At 43.3% G+C, this 22,111-nt stretch overlaps 1 protein-coding gene across 1 annotated transcript in view; it reads right to left on the bottom strand.

Moving 5' to 3' along the window:
* The window catches only part of PCP4 (Purkinje cell protein 4), a 64,954-nt gene that overhangs the window by 32,270 nt on the left and 10,573 nt on the right, over nt 1–22,111 (bottom strand). The window contains exon 2 of the mRNA XM_034753114.1: nt 1,492–1,543. Within this exon, the coding sequence (XP_034609005.1) occupies nt 1,492–1,543 (52 nt within the window). The remainder of the gene's footprint in view (nt 1–1,491; nt 1,544–22,111) is intronic.

The raw sequence follows: 22,111 nt of genomic DNA, 5'->3' as shown, positions 1-22,111 counted from the left end.
AAGTAGGCGCAAAACAACAAAAGCATTTGGAAAGAGGGTGGTCATCTTATTTGTGCACATATATTCCAGAAAAGCCTTTGGAGTTGATCCTGCTGAAATGTATCTTGAAAGGGCTTTCAGTTCATCACCTAAATCACTTGCATCAATATCGCACATGTCATCCTGTGTCAACACTGTCTCTAGTGCCCTGCATTGCTGGCGTAGGTCTTCTTCAGGTATAGTGAGGAGTTTCATTGTCTTTGGGGAACATGAAGTTTTTCACTTGCTGTAGCCCACGCAGTACAAGGAAGTCCCTCAGGCTACTGCTCAAGTGGGTCCACAGTCCTGGATCATCTAGACTTAAGGAACTAAACTCAGCAGCAGCTGTTTCTTGCGCCTCCACCACACTCTTCTCTGATCTACACTTTTCTTCAGGAATGTGCGTGGTTACATCCATTTGAGATGAAGATATGGATGCTGCAGTAGCTGCCAAGTCACCTGCACTCTGATTAACTGGAAGATCAGGTTTCTCCTCACCACTCACATCGTCACTGGGGCCGGAAGGCTCACCGTGAACATTTGTGTCTATGTATCTCAGGAGAGCGCCTTCCTGCTTAGATAGAAAAGCTTCCTTTGCTTGCTTTCTTTTTCTGAATGCTGCCCCAGAGGGGCGTTTTCTTCTTTCACTCATGACTGCTGTTCTGTGCCAGCTAGGGTGGCTCTCAACACTCAGTTGAAGGGGATAATAAGCAGGCTGGCAGCAGCGCCTGAGTGAGAGAAGATATCAGCATCTTAAGGGCCTAACTGGCTCCTACTACTTCAGTAGACTGCCTGTTCTCCTCGAGTAGGTTCAGGGAAGCAGCAGGAAACAGAAAGCTCCCTGAGAAGCTGGTGTTAATCAGTCCAGGCTCCTGGGGGTGCTAGAGAGGTACATAAGAGGCTCCTACTCCTCTCTCTACCTGCAGCTCCTGCTGCTTTCTGTTATTCCCGCTCACCTTTTATCCTGCCTGCCTGTTTTGTCTCTTGTGCCCTCCTTCCTCCCGCACAGCACTCCACCATCTCTGTGCATCTAGAGCAGAGAGAATACATATGCACCAACAGTAGATACAATTTGCTACACTCTGGGTCCTAGTGGTGCCCCTCCGCAGACTGGCACCTGAGGCAGCCGCCTCAGTTCTCCTCATGGGAAGGCCAGCCCTGCCTCTAATCTCCTTGTCCATGATGCCAAATATTTTGGTACTTGATTCTGTTTTCACTTGTACTAGTTTATATCCATATAACCCATTGACTACGGTAGTGTTACTCCTGTTTGACACTACTGTAAGTTCAAAATGAGGGCTCTGGTGCTCATAGTTAAATGCTAAAAACATAAATGTGAAGACAGCAAACACAAGTTTTCAAACTGATGAAAAGGGAAAGGCTGATGTATGTCAATATTGTAAATGAAACATTTTGATACAAGAAAACAACTTGGCTTGATATTCTCCAAAATGAAATAAAATTTAGTCTTACCATTCTCACCAGATGTCTTGTCTTTTCCATTTGTTGCTCCAGTACCTTGTCTCTGAGAGAGAAATAAAAAGGATGTTATTATATGAATTCCCTGGGTTTGCAGTCTTCCATTTGAATTGCTATTAGAGCCTGGTTCTCTTGACTGCCTCACATTTGTGAAGTCATTCACCCCAGTGCAAAGTGGATTTGAAATGCTGCAAAATCAGAGGGGTGAATTTTACACCACCTGTGCAGAAAGGCAAATCTCCACACAAGGTCCAAGGGAGAAAAGAATAAGGACCTATGTTTGGAGGGAAGACTCCCCTGTCCCTCCTGGTTTAACCCCCTATGGAGACGGAACATTTCCCTCTGGTTTAAATTCAGTCAAAAATAGCAGAGACTATGAGAGTCCGGTGACCATGTGTGAAAGTCATTTCAAAATGCATTCGATAGCTTTGCCTTCCATGCCATACACATACTTTGATCTGAAGGAAGTGTATTGTCTTCCAGCTAATGGCAGTGAATTCAGGAGGAAAGGGAAAAATCAATCTTACCTTAACAGGGGCATTGCAACTCTTGTAAACAAGCAGTATCCACTGCCATCAACCCTCCTGCAAAGTATTCGGCCTTAATCTAGTTCAGTCAACAGTCCTGTTTTTTTAAAAAAAATTGTACTACACTGGCATTATTAACTCTTGGAGTCTTTGTGTTCTTCTACACTCTTTAATGATGCCATCATGGTGTGCAACACAAGGGATAGCTTTTTAATAACATGATCAAAGTATGGAAGAACACACAGCTGGAAGTAGTTAGTGTAGATATTGTCACAAATTAGTAGAACATAGCCCTGGGAGAGTAATAGCATAAATTCTCCCTGTACACAGCAGAATCAATAAAATCAACAAACTAAATGAATCACAAATTATGTTGCAGATCACAACACTGTCTTTTCATATCTAGACCAGCCCTGAACTATATACCATATTTTAAGAGACAAAAGCAGTCTTCTATTCAACATGTCACTTTTGGCCAGTTTTACTATTTATTCCTTCTGGAATTTCCCCGGGAATTTCTAAGGCAAACACCAGATATCATCAGAGGATAGAGGCATTACATAAGATATTCAAGATAAAATGAATATAAATGCAAAACCATAATGATTATACAGTAAAACAGGATAAACAGTTTTGTTGCTAGCATGCGTAGGAGGAAACATAGTTTATGAATGCTTGGGGCCATATGAATTTTTAACGCAGTGGTTCTGCAGAATATCAAAGGCACATCATTAAATGTTCCTCCAAAATCAAAGTCACTAGTCATTTATCTGAAGAGGGGGGAAAAGGGCTACAGAATATGCCAAATATTATAAGAAAGGAATGGGTTTACTTTTCTGCCCCTGATATTTTTCTACAGAATTCTCAGTGCAATACACAAAATATCTAGTTAATGTGGCATTTAAAACAGTGTAAAAAATAAGGTCAGAAGTGAATTTTCAGGCAGGAGTGGGGGTTTTTTGAGACTTAAATTAAAATTATAATATGAACCTTTTCAATGTATTCTTCAGCCCCAAAAAGCTTCAAGGCTTCAATTTTGCCTCTGATCTCAGATTCTTTTCCTATATTGTATTTTACTGACCTTTGCTATTATACTGTACCAATCAGCACTGCTATGGTTAGGGATTGTGGTCAGGTGTTAATAAACATTTGGAGGGGAAGGCTTTTTTATATCACTGAGCCATAGAAATTTCCTTTAAGCTAAAATTTGGCTGATGGAAGTCTCAGCCTGAAAACCATTTTTTAAATATTTTGTAAAATTATTTACCCTTATTTGAGTTGAATATATATTTAAACAAATTAAATGTATTACTTTCTGATCTCTTCTGTATTTATAAAAGTAAAGAAATGAGGGGGAAAATACATTTACTGGTCTACTGAATGGCGGGAAGCAGTAGGTGTGATATATCTTGATTTTAGTAAGACGTTTGGCATAGTCCTACATCACAGTCTCATAAGCAAACTAGGGAAACATGGTCTAGGTTGAAGTTACAGCAAGGGGAGCGCACAATGGGTTGAAAGACCATATTCAAAGAGTAGTTATCGACGGTTTACTGCCAAACTGGGAGGCTGTATCTAGTGGGGATCCACAAGGGTCAATCCTGGGTCCCATACTATTGAATATTTTCACTAATAACTTGGATAATGAAGTGGAAAGTATGCTTATAAAATGTATTGATGACACCAAGTTGGGAGGGGTTTGGAGGACAGGATTCGAATTCAAAACAACCTTGACAAACTGAAGAATTGGTCTGAAATCCACAAAATGAAATTAAATAAAAACAAGTGCAAAGTATTGCACTTAAGAAGGAAAAATCAAATGCACAAATACAAAATGGGGAATAACTGGCTAGGCAGTAATACTGCTGAAAAGGATCTGGGAGGTATAGTGGATCACCAATTCATGAGAGTCAACATTGTGATACAGTTGCAAAAAAAGCTAATATCATTCTGGGGTGTATTAAAAGGAATATCATATGTAAGACACAGTAGGTAATTGTCCCCCTGTTTTCAGCACTGGTGAGGCCTCAGCTGGAATAGAGTGTCCAGTTTGGGGTACCACACTTTAAGAAAGATGTGATATTGGAGAGAGTCCAGAGGAGAACAATAAAAATTATAATAGGTTTAGAAAAAACCTCACCTATGAGGAAAGGTTAAAAAAAACTGATTGGGACCTGCTAACAGTTTTCAAACATGTTAAAGGCTGTTATAAAGAAGACTGTGATCAATTATTCTCCAAGGCTACTGGATATAGGACAAGAAGTAAATGGCTTATTCTGCAGCAAAGGAAATGTAGGTTAGCTATTAGGAAAACGTTCTAATTATAAGGGTAGTTAAGCTGTGGAAAAGGCTTCCAAGGAAGGCTGTGGAATCCCCCACTGCGGGAGGATTTCAAGAATAGGAAGGACAAAAACCATGTCAGGGATGGTGTAGGTTTACTGGTCCTGCATCAGTACAGAGGGCTTGACTAGATAACCTCTTAAGGTCCCTTCCAGCCCTATATTTCTATAATTTTACAGTGGGTTACAAGAGAAATTCAGCTTTTAAGCCTTTCTTCCAGTATGTCCATTTGGCTACTTCAGTTGGTACCTAGGCACCTGAAATATGTATTTGGGTACTTAACTGCAAAACTGGGGACACTAGCTGAGGCACACAAATTGGAAAATGGGACCCCATGTGTGAGCTTGTTGGGTTTTTTGGTTTGTTTAACTGATTATTTGACTTTTAGACAGGTATACTGTTATGCAATTAGACAAAGGAAGAGAAGACAGGCAGAAGTGAAGGACAGGAGGTGTTCCATGGGGTGTTCAGTGGGTAAAGAACAGGTCAAGTGGAAGTGGGATACAGGCATTTATAGTGTATAACTGGCCACTCATTGATCATCCATGTCAACATCTTCCAAATTTTGAGTTTTTGGTGATTTTATTTGTCCAAAATTCTATTTTTGATGAGAACCCCCGCAAAAAATTTTTTGGTTGAAACTGTTTGTGTTTTTTGACCAACTATAGAACTGGTCAAAATTTGTTAACATTAAAAAATAAAATTGTTGGAATTTCACCATTTTTAAAACAATTTTTGGATGTGTGTGAACTGCTATGATTTTTTAAAGGGTAGGAAGAGAAAATAAACTGTTCTTGTTTTCAAAATTAAAATCAGAAGCAATGGGAGTAGATGTGCTTGCACGGAGGACAAAAAACAGTCATATTTCATTGGCACTTAGTAAAGAGGAAATATGTTATAAGAATGTTATAAGTAGGTGGGGTGAAATTTGTCCATGTGCACAGAGGCAGAACAAAGTTTATGCACCATATAGGTCTCATCTAAGTCCTATTTTACAGCTCGATTACAAACTTCACTATCAGCAATGAAGTTAAAAATAAATAATTTTTTTTTTTTAAGGATTAATGGAGATATCCTATTTCCTAGAACTGGAAGGAACCTTGCAAGGCCAGCCCCCTGCCTTCACTAGCAAGACCACATATTGATTTTGCCCCAGATCCCTAAGTGACCCCCTTAAGGATTGAACCCACAACCCTGAGTTTAACAGGCCAGTGCTCAAACCACTGAGCTATCCCTCTCCCCAAATTAGACACATATGATATAGGCTATGCCTTCACTGCAAAAAAAAAAAAAAGCTAACTCGTGTTAGCTAACCCTCGTTAGCTAACTTATGTTAAAATATTTATGAATACACAGCAACCCAGCTCTTAACTGCTCAGATTAGCAGCTGTAGGAGCTTATGGTTGAAACTGAGCTGCACGCTCATTTAAAATTCGAGTTGCCATGTCTTCACTGCTATCTTAATCCAGGTTAGCAGAATTGAGAGTGAGAGAATGCATGCGGATGTGATGTGGCATAAAGGCAATAGCCTCATGAGTTTGGAGTGTCATTATTCATAGTGGTAAAAGCCATGAGAGAGTTATATAGGTCATGCCAAATTGGTACCTGTAAAGCCTTTATACCACACCATTATATATTCTGTATCAACCTCATATTTTACAGAAAAACTATTGCACAAATGTCTTATGTCTATTTACTATTTTTCATCTCTCTGCCTGTAAAGCCAGTTGCCTTGGTTACCGCGTGTCCAACTGCACAGACCTGAGAGGAAGAGACAATATATAACTCATACATTTTTAAAACTTCTACAAATTGTATAATAATAGCTTTTCCATACATAAAAATGTGACTCCTTTAATGTCTAATATCTGTGGATCTTCCATGGCTTCCAAGCGAGAAAAGCTTGGGATTTCCCATTTCTACTCCTGAACGGTCATGAGATACCAGACCTTAACCTTTCCCCTTGTCTGTCCAGGACTAAGTATTTCTTGTCCAGCACCTCAGAAAAATGTAATTTTGGAGGAAAATTTTTACATTTGAGTGGCAAATGAAGTACTTCTCTTGCAAGCTGATTTTTAAACATTGGTGACTTTTTGAAGCTGCTCAGGAGTTTGGAATGTTAGAATAAGCCCTGGTGAAGGTAAATTAGGAATTGGACAGGTGAGGTCAAAGTACATGATAGATGCAATTTAGCACATGACTATTGCTACCATATGCTACAGTATAAATTTAATATAGTGCTTTTTTAAAACCTTGCAATCAAAATGCCCTATATTCTATCACATTGTCTTTAATTTGTACAAAGTATTTATGGTAAAGTATAAGAGAGAAGTCTGAAATAAAAACCCAGATCTGACTACCCTGACTACCAAAATCAGGGTCCAGATCTTCAACATGACCTCCTTCTCTGTTACATATATAATCTATATACACACACCCCTGCACTCCCTGACTCTGGAAAGTTTTCAAATACTCTACATTTTTGAGTATTTTCTGAAACCAGGTGAAAGTTTTCTATTGACTACAGTTGCATTTGGTTTTAAATTGCATTTAAAAATAGGCAGCTGACACTGGAGAAAATATTGCATCTTATTGGTAGATCAAAATCCTTTCAAGTGCCATTTCAAAATGACTCTATTGAACTCAATGGGAGTTTTGCCATTGATTTTAGTGGGGTCAGAATTTCACCCATGGCCTGTAAGTCCAGAGAACACAAGTATCTTGTTGGAATAGTAGCCATTGGACTCAAACAGCCCGCAGAAAGGAAAAACAGAAAGACCAATATACAACTAAGGAACGGTAGAGCCAAGGAACTATGAGTTGGCGCCGACAGATACATCCTGGAAAATTTAGGGTGTCAAGTACATTTGTGTATGAAAGTTGGAAGATTAAATTTTTCCTTAATGAAGGGTTCTTGTTTACTATGTTTGGCCATGCTAGCATATGTTCAGAAGTTTACCTGTAATTGTAGCAGTCAGTACTTCCATATGTAGCTAGAAAGTTTGTTAATCTTTGTCTTCTACTTACCAGATCTTTGTCTTCTCCAAGGATTATTAGAAGGTCATAATGATGTTCACTATCTTCCCTCCCCCCCCCAAAAAAAATCTTTTAAGAAGGGGAACACTGATGCTGATGCCCCAGCTACAGACAAAAGGACCTTCTGCTTAATGAAGACAATAAGGAACACCTGACTTTTAAAAGGTGAAGCTAGAATTTATTTTAATACACCTGCTTCTTGACCATGTACTAGAGAGGATGAGGTAGAACTGAGAGACAGAGAGCAAGTACTGGCTGGTAGCTGATAACACACACATATGTGCTTTCTCTCCCTTCTCCTCTGAAAACCCTTTGCTGAAAAAAACATTGGTGTTGCCTCCCCAAAACCTGGCTGCCATGTGGCCTGCTGACATATTCAAAATCAAAACCCTCCATGCCAAATCAGCTCATCTGTATGGGTGGCATTGCTCATCTGCAGAACATGTATTATGTTACTATTTTAGGATTAGCTAGAGGTCAGGGATCCTTTAGAGAATCTCTAATATAGTTAAGAAACCTTTCTTCTTCTCGTTGCTCTACTTTTACCTCCTCTTCATGTTTCTCTGCTTGTTTCCATGCTAGGGAAGTGGTGCTGAATATTAATGAAACAAAATCGTCATTCCCCATCAGTCTTTTGGGGATAATTTCATCAAATGCAGAACACCCAGCCAACACTGGATATAAATACGAGGTGAGTCAAGCTACCCAATTATTTATGTCTTACATATGGATGTAAAAAAAGTCATAAGCAATGGTGCCTGAGCACCTTACAGTAAAAATAAGCTACAATAAAAAAAATATTTGAATATACAGTTACTTGGGTAGACAGATGTGTCTGAGCTGTATTCAGCACAACTCAGGGAGAGGGGGCATATGTCACTGTATGCCACCTTTGTAGCTCCTAGATTCTGGGACTAACCAGAAATGACTCCAGTCTCTGACATAAGATAGAGAGGCACAAAGGCTGTTCTAACTTATACCTAGCTGATCACTGATCCAAGATCTCCTTTTTCCTGGCTATGGCCCCTATGTATGCCAGCTTTTCACCATCCCCTGACACATTGGGAATTCACAAGTACAGTGGAGCCAATTTTCTGGTTGTTTTGTGCGATTAGAGCAGTGTAAAATAGCATGCCAGAATCTGGCCCTCAGTAACAGCATCTACCTGTCAAAATAAAAATTATCTTTGGACATTTTGGCAGTTCCTCTCAGTAGCTACATGGTCATGTAGTATGCTATTTAACCATCTCTTGATTGTACTAATTTTTGCTGGGACAGTCATTTTGATTGGGCGTCTCCTATTAGCTTTATGAGTCAGAGTGCTGCAGGTGGGCTACAATGAACTGACCTGACCCAAATTACAATGGCTGAGAAATTGCATTGCCAGTGGTAATGATTTTATGCACTTCTATAAACACCAACCATATACGCACATGATGAGATTTCAATGACAGATGTAATATTTTCAATAACCAGCAGAACTGACGGGGAGACATGGAGCAGACCTGCCTTCTAGATACAGGGGACCTGCTTCTTCTCCTGATTCTGCACCTTATGAATTCACTTACACCTTTGTAAAATAAGTGCAAAGTGGGTCTAAAACGTTACCAAATCAGAGGGTAGCTTCTTACATCTTTTTTGCACTAGTGTACATGTCTATAAAGGGTGGATGGGAGTGGGGAATCAGGCCACTTAAACCTCATTGGAAAAATAGCCCACCCAACATCCATAGGCTGAATACTTTAGTCTATAAACAAGCAAAACTCCCATGAAGTCAGGGCTGGCCTTACCATGAGGAGAACTGAGGTGGCCGCCTCAGGTGCCAGACTGTGTGTGGAGGGTGCCACTAGGACCCAGAGTGTAGAAAATTGTGTCTGCTGCTGGTGCATATGTATTCTCTCTGCTCTAGATGCACAGAGATGGTGGAGTGCTGTGCGGGAGGAAGGAGGGCACAAGAGACAAAACAGGGAGGCAGGAGAAAAGGTGAGAGGGAATAACAGAAAGCAGCAGGAGCTGTAGGGAGAGAGAGGAGGAGGAGCCTCTTATGTACCTCTCTAGCACCCCCAGGAGCTTGGACTGATTAACACCAGCTTCTCAGGGAGCTTCCTGTTTCCTGCTGCTTCCCTGAACCCAGTTGAGGAGAATAGGCAGTCAATTGAAGTAGGAGGAGCCAGTTAGGCCCTTAAGCCGCTGATATCTTCCCTCACTCAGGCCCTGCTACCAGCCTGCTTATTTGTCCCCTTCAAATGAGTATTGAGAGCCACTATAGCTGGCACAGAACAGCATGAAAGAAGAAAATGCCCCTCTGGGGCAGCATTCAGAAAAAGAAAGCAAGCAAAGGAAGCTTTTCTATCTAAGGAGGAAGGAGTTCTCCTGAGATACATAGACACAAATGTTCATGGTGAGCCTTCCAGCCCCAGTGAGGATGTGAGTGGCGAGGAAATGCCTGATCTTCCAGTTAGTCAAAGTGCAGGTGACCTGGAAGCTACTGCAGCATCCATCTCTCCATCTCAAATGGATGTAACCATGCACATTCCTGAAGAAAAGTGTAGATCAGAGAAGAGTGTGGTGGAGGCGCAAGAAACAGCTGCTGCTGAGTTTAGTTCTTTAAGTCTAGATGATCCAGGACTGTGGACCCACTTGAGCAGTAGCCTGAGGGACTTCCTTGTACTGTGTGGGCTACAGCAAGTGAAAATCTTCATGTTCCCCAAAGACAATGAAAATAGAAGTTTCCATCCAACACATTACTGGTGTGAAATCCCCAATGGTGACAAAGTGGAGAGGCCATGGCTTATGTACTCAAAAACCCAGAATGCTGCATACCGTTTTTGTTGCAAACTCTTCCAGTCTAATGTTCCAGCCACATTGGGTTCTACAGGAACAAAGGACTGGAAAAATCTGGCTAGAAATCTGGCATGCCATGAGAAGGCAGCAAATCACCAGAGAGCATTCCATAAGTGGAAAGAGCTTGAGATGAGACTAAGGTTAAAGGCCACCATAGATGATCAGCATCAGAGAAGATTGCATCAGAGTCTCTTTATTGGCAAAATGTTCTGAAAAGGCTCATTGACATTGTGAGAATGCTTGCTACCCAAAACCTAGCACTGCATGGTACTTCAGATCCGCTGTATGTGCCAAACAATGGAAACTTCCTTAAAATTGTGGAGCTGATGGCTGAGTTTGATGCTGTACTCCAGGAGCATCTAAGAAGAGTCACCACCCAAGAAATGTACACACACCACTAGCTTGGAAAACAATTCAAAATGATATCATACAAGTACTGGCAACAAAAGTCAAATAGAAGATTTTGGCAGATTTGAAGTCAACAAGATATTACTGTGTTATTCTGGACTTCACACATGACATCAGCCGTATGGAACAAATTACTTTAATGGTGCATTTTGTAACAACAACAGAACCTAGTGAAAATGTCCCTGCAATGGTGACTGTCAGAGAGCATTTTCTAGAATTTATTGACATTGATGATACTACAGGAGCTAGTATGACAAATTTGCTTCTTAAAAAGCTGGAAGATACAGGAATTGCAATAGCTGACATGAGAGGTCAGGGTTATGATAATGGTGCCAACATGAGAGGAAAGAACAGAGGAGTGCAGACATGGATCCGAGAGTTAAAGCCTTGAGCCTTTTTTGTCCCATGCAGTTCTCATTCATTGAACTTAGTGGTCAGTGATGCAGCATCAGCTTCTAGTGAGGCTGCTGAATTTTTTAATGTAATTCAAAGCATCTCTGTATTTTTCTCTGCATCAACTCATCAATAGCAAATTTTGAAGCAACATCTGGGAACATCCTCTCTGACACTGAAACCACTGTTTGCCACACGATGGGAAAGTCGAGTGGAGGCGATAAAGCCTATCAAACACCAAACTAGGAAGATAGATGATGCCATGGTTGCCATTATGGAGGATAATGCTATGACAGGAACTGTTCATGGGAGAACAGTGGCAGAGGGAAATGGAATCACCAGAAACATACATAACTTCAAATTTCTTGTGGCTTAGGCCTTGTCTACACTACGAGAGTAGTTCGATTTTACTTAAATCGAATATTTGGAATCGATATTGCAAAGTCGAACGTGTGTGTCCACACTAAGGACAGTAATTCGACTTTGTGAGTCCACACTAACGGGGAAAGCGTCGACATTGGAAGCGGTGCACTGTGGGCAGCTATCCCACAGTTCCCGCAGTCCCCGCTGCCCATTGGAATTCTGGGTCGAGCCACCAATGCCTTCTGGGTAAAAAAATGTGTCGAGGGTGCTTTTGGGTAACTGTCGTCATCCATCCATCACTCACTCCCGCCCTCCCTCCCTCCCTGAAAGCGCCGGCGGGAAATCATTTCGCGCACTTTTCAAGTCATTGACAGCGCGGACGCCACAGCACTGTGAGCATGGAGCCCGCTGCAACCATCGCTGCAGTTGTGGCCGCTCTCAACGCCTCGCAGCTTATCATACAGGTTGCCCTGAGGCAGATGCAGAAAAGTCAGGCGAGGAGGCTACGTCAACGCGGTGATGGCCTGAAGTGTGAGAGTAGCACAGACCTCTCAGAAAGCAGGGGACCCAGCGCCGAGGACATCACGGTGGCAATGGGTCATGTTGATGCCGTGGAACGGCGATTCTGGGCACGGGAAACAAGCACTGAGTGGTGGGACCGCATAGTGCTGCAGGTCTGGGATGAATCACAGTGGCTGCGAAACTTCCGCATGCGGAAGGGAACTTTCCTTGAACTTTGTGAGTTGCTGTCCCCTGCCCTGAAGCGCAATGACACCCGGATGCGACCAGCCCTGACTGTCCATAAGCGAGTGGCCATAGCCCTCTGGAAGCTTGCAACGCCTGACAGCTACCGGTCAGTCGCGAGCCAGTTTGGGGTGGGCAAATCTACCGTGGGGGTTGTTGTGATGCAAGTAGCCAAGGCAATCGTTGATGTACTGCTGCCAAAGGTAGTGACCCTGGGAAACGTGGAGGCGATCATAGATGGCTTCGCAGCGATGGGATTCCCAAACTGCGGTGGGGCCATAGATGGAACTCACATCCCTATCCTGGCACCGGACCACCAGGCCAGCCAGTACATTAACAGAAAGGGCTACTTTTCCATGGTGCTGCAAGCACTGGTGGACCACAGGGGACGTTTTACCAACATCTACGTGGGATGGCCGGGCAAGGTTCATGACGCTCGTGTTTTCAGGAACTCTGGTCTGTTTAGACGGCTGCAGCAAGGTATTTACTTCCCGGACCACAAAATAACTGTTGGGGATGTGCAGATGCCTATAGTCATCCTCGGGGACCCAGCCTACCCGCTAATGCCCTGGCTCATGAAGCCCTATACAGGTGCCCTGGACACTGAAAAAGAACTCTTCAACTACCGGCTGAGCAAGTGCAGAATGGTGGTGGAGTGTGCTTTTGGACGTCTCAAGGGGAGATGGAGAAGCTTGATGACTCGCTGTGATCTCAGCGAAACCAATATCCCCATTGTTATAGCAGCTTGCTGTGTGCTCCACAATCTCTGTGAGAGCAAGGGGGAGACCTTTATGGCGGGGTGGGAGGTTGAGGAAATTAGCCTGGCTGCTGATTACTCACAGCCAGACAGCCGGGCGATTAGAAGAGACCAGCGGGAAGCGCTGTGCATCCGGGAGGCTTTGAAAGCAAAGTTCCTGAGTGAGCAGGGTAACCTGTGACTTTCTAATTTTGTGTACAGAGAAGCCTTCACCCCACTTCCAACACACGTTTCAAAATAAAAATAGTTCTACTTTGTTAAAGCACACCGTTTTCTGTAATACTGTTTTCGCGGGAATTTTTTAAAACTGGGACGCAGACTGTGGTGCGGAGCGGGTGTAGTGTAGTCGCGCGAATGCAGCTTCTAAACTGAAGGACTGACAGGCTCCGGTGCGGTGGGATGGTTCTTTCAACGGAGCCTGTCACCCCTCCTGATAGGGACTGTGTGTATGGGGGTACTATGTGACTTTGTGGCGGGGGGGGACGCTTACAGATCCCCTGCTGTGTGGCTCTGTGATCCTGCCTAAGGACCGCCGCTTCAGATCTCTAACTGCCCTCCCGTGCCACAAAGTCACAGAGCAACCCACCTCCCACCACATAACATGAAAAGAACCTCCCAGACTAACCAGGGTAAGTAGTCACTGCATCACTGCACTATGTATGTGCCCTGCTGCTGTGCCTGCCCCCGACTATGTACCCTGCCAAAGGTGACTGTCCTGTCCAATTACCAACCCCCTTTCCCCCCCTCCTCCAAAAGAACATGATGGAAACAGTAGTTAACAGAAACATATTTTTTATTAACAACTACACAGGGGACTGGGAAGTGAAACTTGGACGGGGGCTTGTGTCAGGCGGGAAGGAAAGAACTTGTCAAACTTTGGGGACTGAGAGCCTTCTGCTGCTCGAGCTCTCTGCAGGGGTGCAGTGAGAGTTAGCAGGGACTCTGCCGCCTCTCCTTCTGTGCACTTTGGGTGAAGGGAGTATGGGACTTGGTGGCGGGGGAGGGCGGTTAGAGATGGACTGCAGCGGGGCTCTGTCCTCCTGCCTCCGTTCCTGCAGAACATCCACAAGGCGCCGGAGCGTGTCCGTTTGCTCCCTCAGTAGTCCAAGCAGGGTTTGAGTCGCCTGCTGGTCTTCCTGACGCCACCTCTCCTCCCGATCCATGTTGGCTTGGTGCATTTGGGACAAGTTCTCCCGCCACTGGGTCTGCTGTGCTGCCTGTGCTCTGGAGCAGGCTATAAGCTCGGAGAACATGTCCTCCCGTGTCCTCTTCTTCTTATGCCTAATCCTCCCTAGCCTCTGGGAGTGTGATGACAGGCTAGGTTGTGAGACAGTCGCAGATGGGGCTGTGGGAATGGGAAAAAGGGAGTGAATTCCTCAGAAAGATAAATGTAGTTGTGAACAAAGAACATAGTCTTTCTCTGTGAACAGGACCATGCACAGCACCTATCACATGCGCACTCAGCACAAGGTCGAATTCTCGGCCTTCGCATTCACTGTCTGTGGTTTTGCAGAGCACTTTTGAGAACCCTGTCAGGACAACGGAATTTCTGTTGCAGGCAGACATGGTAAGCCGTAGATTCGTGGCAGCTTAAAACTTTAATATTAGCAATGGCCTCATTTCACATTGAAATCAATGTCGGTCCCTGCTGCCAGCAATCCGGCAAGCAGGAAGTTTGCTCCTGTCCCACACCCTCGCGGCTGTCCCCGGGAACGATCCCTTTCGGCTGACCCTTTCCCGCCTCCACCGCGTGGCTGCAAACCAGCCAACACTAATAACATTCCCCTACCTCATTCAAAGCAGGTCTTCATGAGCGACATCACCCTCATGAGGATCTCTGAGAGCGACAGACAGAGAATGCTCCGGGAAAGCCTCCAAAGACCAGGGCCGTATGCCGCCATGCTGTGCCAAGCAATGATTCCGGAGTACTTGCTAGTCTCGTGGCGCGGCAACGTGTCCTACTACGGAGGACCCAATAAGGCCGCTCTCCCCAAGAACCTAATGCAGCGGATTTCAAATTACCTGCAGGAGAGCTTCCTTGAGATGTCCCAGGAGGATTTCTGCTCCATCCCCGGACATATAGACCGCATCTTACTGTAGCTGCAGTAGCAGGGACTACACAGTAGAGCGGCTTGGGCAGGACAATCATGCAAAACCGGACATTGCTAGATTTTTTTGAAATACTTGCACTGCCCATGACTGAACCGTTAAGTTATTCAAAGTAATCATGAGAAACCCATTTTTTACATTGTTAATAATCATGTTCTGTTACAAATAAATGTTTAGATGTTTACAACACTTACTGGATGATCCTTCACCAGATTCTGTGTCCGGGGTAACGGCTGGGGAGGGTTGGTAGGGGATCTCTGTAAGGGTGATGAAGAGATCCTGGCTGTCGGGGAAATCAGCGTTGTGAGCGCTGTCGACTGCCTCGTCCTCCTCATCTCCTTCCTCATCTTCCCCGTCCGCTAACATGTCCGAGGATCCGGCCGTGGACACTATCCCATCCTCAGAGTCCACAGTCAGTGGTGGGGTAGTGGTGGCGGCCGCACCGAGGATGGAATGCAGTGCCTCGTAGAAACGGGATGTCTGGGGATGGGATCCGGAGCGTCCGTTTGCCTCTTTGGTCTTCTGGTAGCCTTGCCTCAGCTCCTTGATTTTCACGCGGCACTGCGTTACATCCCGGCTGTATCCTCTCTCTGCCATGTCTTTAGAGATCTTCTCATAGATCTTTGCATTCCGTCTTTTGGATCGCAGCTCGGAAAGCACGGACTCATCGCCCCACACAGCGATGAGATCCAAGACTTCCCGATCAGTCCATGCTGGGGCCCTCTTTCTATTCTGAGCTTGCACTGCCATCAGTGCTGGAGAGCTCTGCATCGTTGCCAGTGCTGCTGAGCTCGCCACGATGTCCAGACAGGAAATGAGATTCAAACTGGCCAGAGAGGAAAAGGAATTCAAATTCAAATTTTCCCGGGGCTTTTCCTGTGTGGCTGGTCAGAGCATCCGAGCTCGTACTGCTGTCCAGAGCGTCAACAGAGTGGTGCACTGTGGGATAGCTCCCGGAGCTATTAACGTCGATTTCCATCCACACCTAGCCTAATTCGACATGGCCATGTCGAATTTAGCGCTACTCCCCTCGTCGGGGAGGAGTACAGAAGTCGAATTAAAGAGACCTCTATGTCGAACTAAATACCTTCGCGGTGTGGACGGGTGCAGGGTTAATTCGATGTAACGGCGCTAACTTCGACATAAACGCCTAGTGTAGACCAGGCCCTAGTGTTGTGGCATGACATACTGTTTGAAATAAATGTTGTAAGCAAGAGACTCCAAGATGTTGACCTTGATATATCTGGAGCAATGGAACAACTGGACAAAGCAAAGTCATACCTACAGTCTTACCGGTCAGTTGAGGGATTTCAAAATGTTTTGAAGAGTGCACAGAAGTTGGCAGAGGAACTTCACACTGACTCATAGAATCATGGACTTTAAGGTCAGAAGGGACCATTATAATCGTCTAGTCTGACCTCCTGCACAAAGCAGGCCACAGAATTGCACCCACCCACTCCTATATCAAACCCCTAATCTATGTCTGAGCTATTGAAGTCCTCAAATCATGGTTTAAAGATTTCAAGGTGCAGAGAATCCTCCAGCAAGTGACCCGTGCCCCACGCTGCCGAGGAAGGCAAAAAAAACCCAGGGCCTCTGCCAATCTGCCCGGGAGGAAAATTCCTTCCTGACCCCAAATATGGCGATCAGCTCAACGCTGAGCATGTGGGCAAGACTCACCAACCAAACATCCAGGAAAGAATTATCTGTAGTAACTCAGATTCCACCCCATCTAACACCCCTTCACAGGCCACTGGGCATATTTACCGCTAATAGTCAAAGATCAATTAATTGCCAAAATTAGGCTATCCCATCATGCCATCCCCTCCATAAACTTATCAAGCTTAGTCTTGAAGCCAGGTATGTCTTTTGCCCCCACTGCTCCCCTTGGAAGGCTGTTCCAGAACTTCACTCCTCTGATGATTAGAAACCTTCGTCTAATTTCAAGTCTAAACTTCCTGATGGCCAGTTTATATCCATTTGTTCTTGTGTCCACATTGGTACTGAACTTAAATAATTCCTCTTCCTCCCTGGTATTTATCCCTCTGATATATTTGTAGAGAGCAATCATATCTCCCCTCAGCCTTCTTTTGGTTAGGCTAAACAAGCCAAGCTCTTTGAGTCTCCTTTCATAAGACAGGTTTTCCATTCCTCACATCATCCAAGTAGCCCTTCTCTGTACCTGTTCCAGTTTGAAGCTATTTTTCCACCCATTCAAGAATACAAGAGTCACCGAAGAAGAAGATATTTTGATTACGAGGCACGGGATAATCCCATAAGAGACCCCAAACAACAATTCAAAGTTGAATTCTTTAACCAGGTGTTAGATTGTGCAATACAGTCAGTTGAAGAACATTTCATGCAGCTCAAGGAACACAGCAGTATATTTGGGATGTTGGATATTCCAAAACTCCTCACTATACCTGAAGAAGACCTACGCCAGCAATGCAGGGAACTAGAGACAGTGTTGACACATGATGACATGCGCGATATTGATGTGAGTGATTTAGGTGATGAACTGAAACCCCTTTCAAGATACATTTCAGCAGGATCAACTCCAAAGGCTTTTCTGGAATATATGTGCACAAATAAGGTGACCCCCCTCTTTCCAAATGCTTTTGTTGCTCTGCGCCTACTTCTAACATTTCCTGTAACAGTTGCCAGCGGAGAATGCAGCTTCTCCAAGCAGAAGTTAATAAAAACACATCTACATTCCACAATGACACAGTAGAGGCTGGTTGGCCTTGCAACCATCTCAATAGAGCATGAGCTGGCCCAGACTGTGGACCTTCAGCAGGAAGCAGTTCAAATCTTTGCAACCAAGAAGGCACGGAGAGCACCACTTTGATTATTGAAACAGATAAAAATATCAGTGTTTACTATGCAGACAAGAAAAGTTACATTTGCTGTTCAAGCGTTTGAAAGTTAAGTGTTACTTAACATTTTTGAACAAGGCATTTTAAGTTGTTAGTTCTCCTTTATTGGGGTAGGTAGCAGAGCAGTACCATGAGAGGAGTAGAACAGGAAGAAGGCAGAATTGAGACCTTTCAAAGTTTTGGCCCAAGCGAGGGGGCATGGGGGCGTCATTTGAGCTCCCCGCCTCAGGTACCAAAATGTTGTGGGCTGGCCCTGCTTGAAGTCAATATGGACCCTATACTTAACTGATTAACTGGCAGACATAGCTTTTAAAAATTACCAGTTTAGGTCATATTGCCACTGAAAATATGTCCTTCTTAATTTATTTTTACAATGGTATAATTAGCAAAAGCTATTTTTGGAAATCTCAGATGGGATGAGCAGTCAACCTGTGGAACTCTTTGCCAGAGGATATTGTGAAGGCCAAGAGTATAACAGGATTCAAAAAAGAACTAGATAAATTCATGGGGGATAAGTCCATCAATGGCTATTAGCCTGGATGGGCAGGGATGGTGTCCCTAGCCTCTGTTTGCCAGAAGCTGGGAATGAGCAGTGGGGATGCATCACTTGATGATTACCTGTTCTGTTTATACCCTCTGGGGCACCTGCCATTGGCCACTGTCAGAAGACAAAATACTGGGCTAGATGGACCTTTGGTCTGACCCAATATGGCTGTTCTTATGTTCTTATGTCTCTTAATAGTTTACAATTGCAAAGATTTGCAATAGAATTCCACAAATTTTATAAAGTATAGAACAGATTTATTCAGGGTAAGGGAAATATAATAGTCATGTTTTAAGTCTTGTAAAGGTACAGAGGGAAAAAGCTTTCTTTCTCATTCTCTTTTACCATTGCAATCCTGGAATTTATAAACCAGCACAGCGAGAAATCGCTGATTTTGTATTCAAATTCAGTGTAATTTTCTCAACAAAGAATATTTACACCAACAGCAAATATAATCAACATAATTAGCACAAACTGTAGCCTGTCTAATATTTGGTTTATTAGCATATTTTGAATTAAAACATTATTAAGCAGATATTTCTCCAAAGACATTGTAATCACATATTTTTCTGAGGGGGCAGGAATTAATGGAATCTTTGCAGTTAATTTTGAAAGCAGCTGCAAGAATGTGCTGTATTTCCCTAAATCCTGTTAATTACTGTGCAGGCCTTAAGAAGATATCCTTCATTATTCTGGTGGAGGCTGAGGGTTTGATCCTGCAAGACTTATTTATGTAGTAACCTTTACTCAGGCACGCAGTTGTATTGACTTTAATAGGATTACTTGCAAGAGTAGGAGAAGTAGGACCAAGTCCTTGGTGTGCTAACGTGAAATTCCTTTAAGCAACATATTAAATTTTGTTTAGCAAAGGGCAAACATTGTTCAGTTGGCCAAAGAACAAGCCTCACCACTCTGCTTGCCAAAAAAAAAATTACCTCCACTCCAGTCTACAGTAATACAGCCTGTACCTAATTAAAGCTGAAGAAAGATGTCAAGGTGGCCCAAGAAAAATGCTCTAAATCTTTTTAATTGATAAATCTAGTTGACAGAAATAAAAAAATGGCAAACCTCTTAAGCAAAAGGGTCTCTTCCTCTTACTACTATTTCTTATCTTAGATTTAAGACCATCAATACATATCTCCTGACCTGCAAAATGTATATAGATTGGGCCAGACCCAGAAGTCTGGATTCAGGTCCAGAGCTTTTTGTCTTCCCTGGAGAGAGGACACTCCACAAGGAGTTTCCCTTAAACAACATTCTGAGAAGTCAGGATTGTGCACCGAAATGCCCCTAGGGACCTCTATTTGGAGGAGAGGGATGATCTGGCTCTATTCATTTTTCTGAATAATATCCGTGGTATTTGATGGTATTGACTGTAATGTCCAGTGGGGAGTGGATCAGGAACCTGGGGCTGTTGGATAATGGCATGCAGATGCTGATATTTGGAGTCAGATGATAGGTTCTGATATTACCCACCTATTAGGCCCCCCCAAAATTGGAATAGTATCCTAATCCAAGTATAAGTATCAGACTTTTTGCCTAGTTCATGCCTAGTCCAAATGAATATTGGTGGGTTTTTGTAACAAATGTTTGCTTCATATTTCATTTTCCAAACCTCCATGAAATCCCAAGAATTTAATTTGCTAGGAAACAAACCCAGCTGTAATTTAGTTTAAGGCTGTCTTCAAGGGACAGCACGGTTATTAATGGCAGAAGTTTGCACCAACAAATTGCACAGTATCTGAACATATTGATCCTAACATTATTAAGACAGACTTATCTCCTTCACATGCCTGAAGAGTGAAAGTGTTTTTATCAATTGTACACTGAAAACACATTTGTCTTCTCTTTCTCCCTGGACTCCCTACATATTTCAATAGAGACAGAAATAAAACAAAAAGGCATTACTGTACATTTCAATAACTTTTGGTATATATTGCATTAGCAACTAGTAATTGACCAGTCAAAGTTTGAACAGATGATATTTGAAGAAAGTTTCAGATTGTCATACAGTGCAGCTTCCTGTTTTCATAGAAGGACAAAAACCACAGGACAAGTTATTCAATATCCAGTATAGCTCCAAGGAGAAGCAGAAAAAGTGGCTATATTTCACCTTTGCCACTCTTGATGTCCAGGCCGCCAGTCCAGTCACAAGCAGCAACTTAGAGCAGCCTCAGGGCTTGTCTAGATTATGCCAGCTGCAGTGACTTCACAGGGGCTATTCCACAAGCTGGGGATTGAGGGTGAGTGCACTGCATCCAGACCCCTTGTCCTTGGCCATGATCCTTATGCTGGCAGCTGCATGGAGACATGATGCAGAGCTGTTATTGCTGTCTCTATGCCACTGGAAGATTCCCCTATTCAAGGAGAATCTTCAACTGGCCACTTCGGTGGCTTTAAATTTGCTTTGAGACACTGGAGTGGCACAAATCAGATATAAGTGAACAGAGAATCTGCCCCTTATTGTTCAAACGTATTGAAATTGAGCTGGTAAGACTTTGGAGAGCTTGAAGTTATGTACAAGTCAGAGCAAAACCCTGTTGTCTGGTTTGGCTCTGTGAGCCTAAACTGAAGCCAAGCTATTGGAAGTGACCCTACTGCATTGGAAAGAAAATAGACAGGGTGATATGTAAGGTTACAGTGACTGCCAGGAAGTAGTGTCAAGCATTTTCACTTACTCGGCTCTATCTCATTCATAGACACAAAGCTGAAGAAAAGCCAAGAAACTAGTACCAGGCATTCAACCTTACATTCTCTGTATGCCTATGAGTCCCAAAACTCACTGGGCCTCATTCTCTGCTGCCTTGTATCTAGTGTAGTCATTTGCACCTGTGCAAAGTGGATTTAAAATGCTATCAAATTATCATGATATCATTTTATACCTATGCTGCACAGGTGAAAATGACTGCTGATCATGAAAGGCAGCCAAAAAACAGTCCTATTATGTTTCTCCTTAAAATAAATGTATGTATTTAATAAGTTCATTGTTGCATTGAATGTGCAAAAAAAAAAAAAAGTACCTTTCAGAGTTTCACAAGGAAAGCACAGTAGCCAGGTATGTTGAAAGTTCACTATTTCTTGTTGCTTAGATCCACTTCTGTGTTCCATCTATTTCTAAAATTTTGTAGACAGCTGGGGTGGGGAGGGAAGACTACATGGAAAACCCTCAAAGGGTACTGCCAGAATTCATTTTATTTTCAATATACATTATTTTTGTAATTTTGAATCTTTAAGCCAGCTCCTCAGCTGATGCGAGCTGACATTGCGCCATTGTCTTCCATGCATCTACACCAGTTTACATCAGCTGAGGATCTGGCCGAAAAGCCCACATCCAAGATTCAAACATGTTTGAACTTTTTCATGAAACAAAAAAAAAATGTTCAACCCTCAAACTCAGTGAAATGATGATAGAGTGCCTCACAATCTTACTTAAGAGGATAATTCACACTGGCTTGGCTATTAATACTGTCACCTGGATTGCAAAGCTGATTGGATGAACTAAAGGAAGAATAGTAATAAACAGCCAAGTATTGAATTGGAGGGACATTGGCTTGCATTTGGCTGCCCTAGCTTAATTGCAGGATGTGTACTCCTGCATATGCATTTCAAATTGTGCTATGTATCCAACAGGGCTGGCCTTACCATGAGGCGAACTGAGGCGGCCGCCTCAGGT

The sequence above is a fragment of the Trachemys scripta genome, chromosome 1, assembly GCF_013100865.1.
Source record: "Trachemys scripta elegans isolate TJP31775 chromosome 1, CAS_Tse_1.0, whole genome shotgun sequence".
NCBI classification, from domain to species: Eukaryota; Metazoa; Chordata; order Testudines; family Emydidae; genus Trachemys; species Trachemys scripta.
Note: the sequence above shows the minus strand (reverse complement) of the source record. Positions and strands in the feature narration are given on the sequence as shown.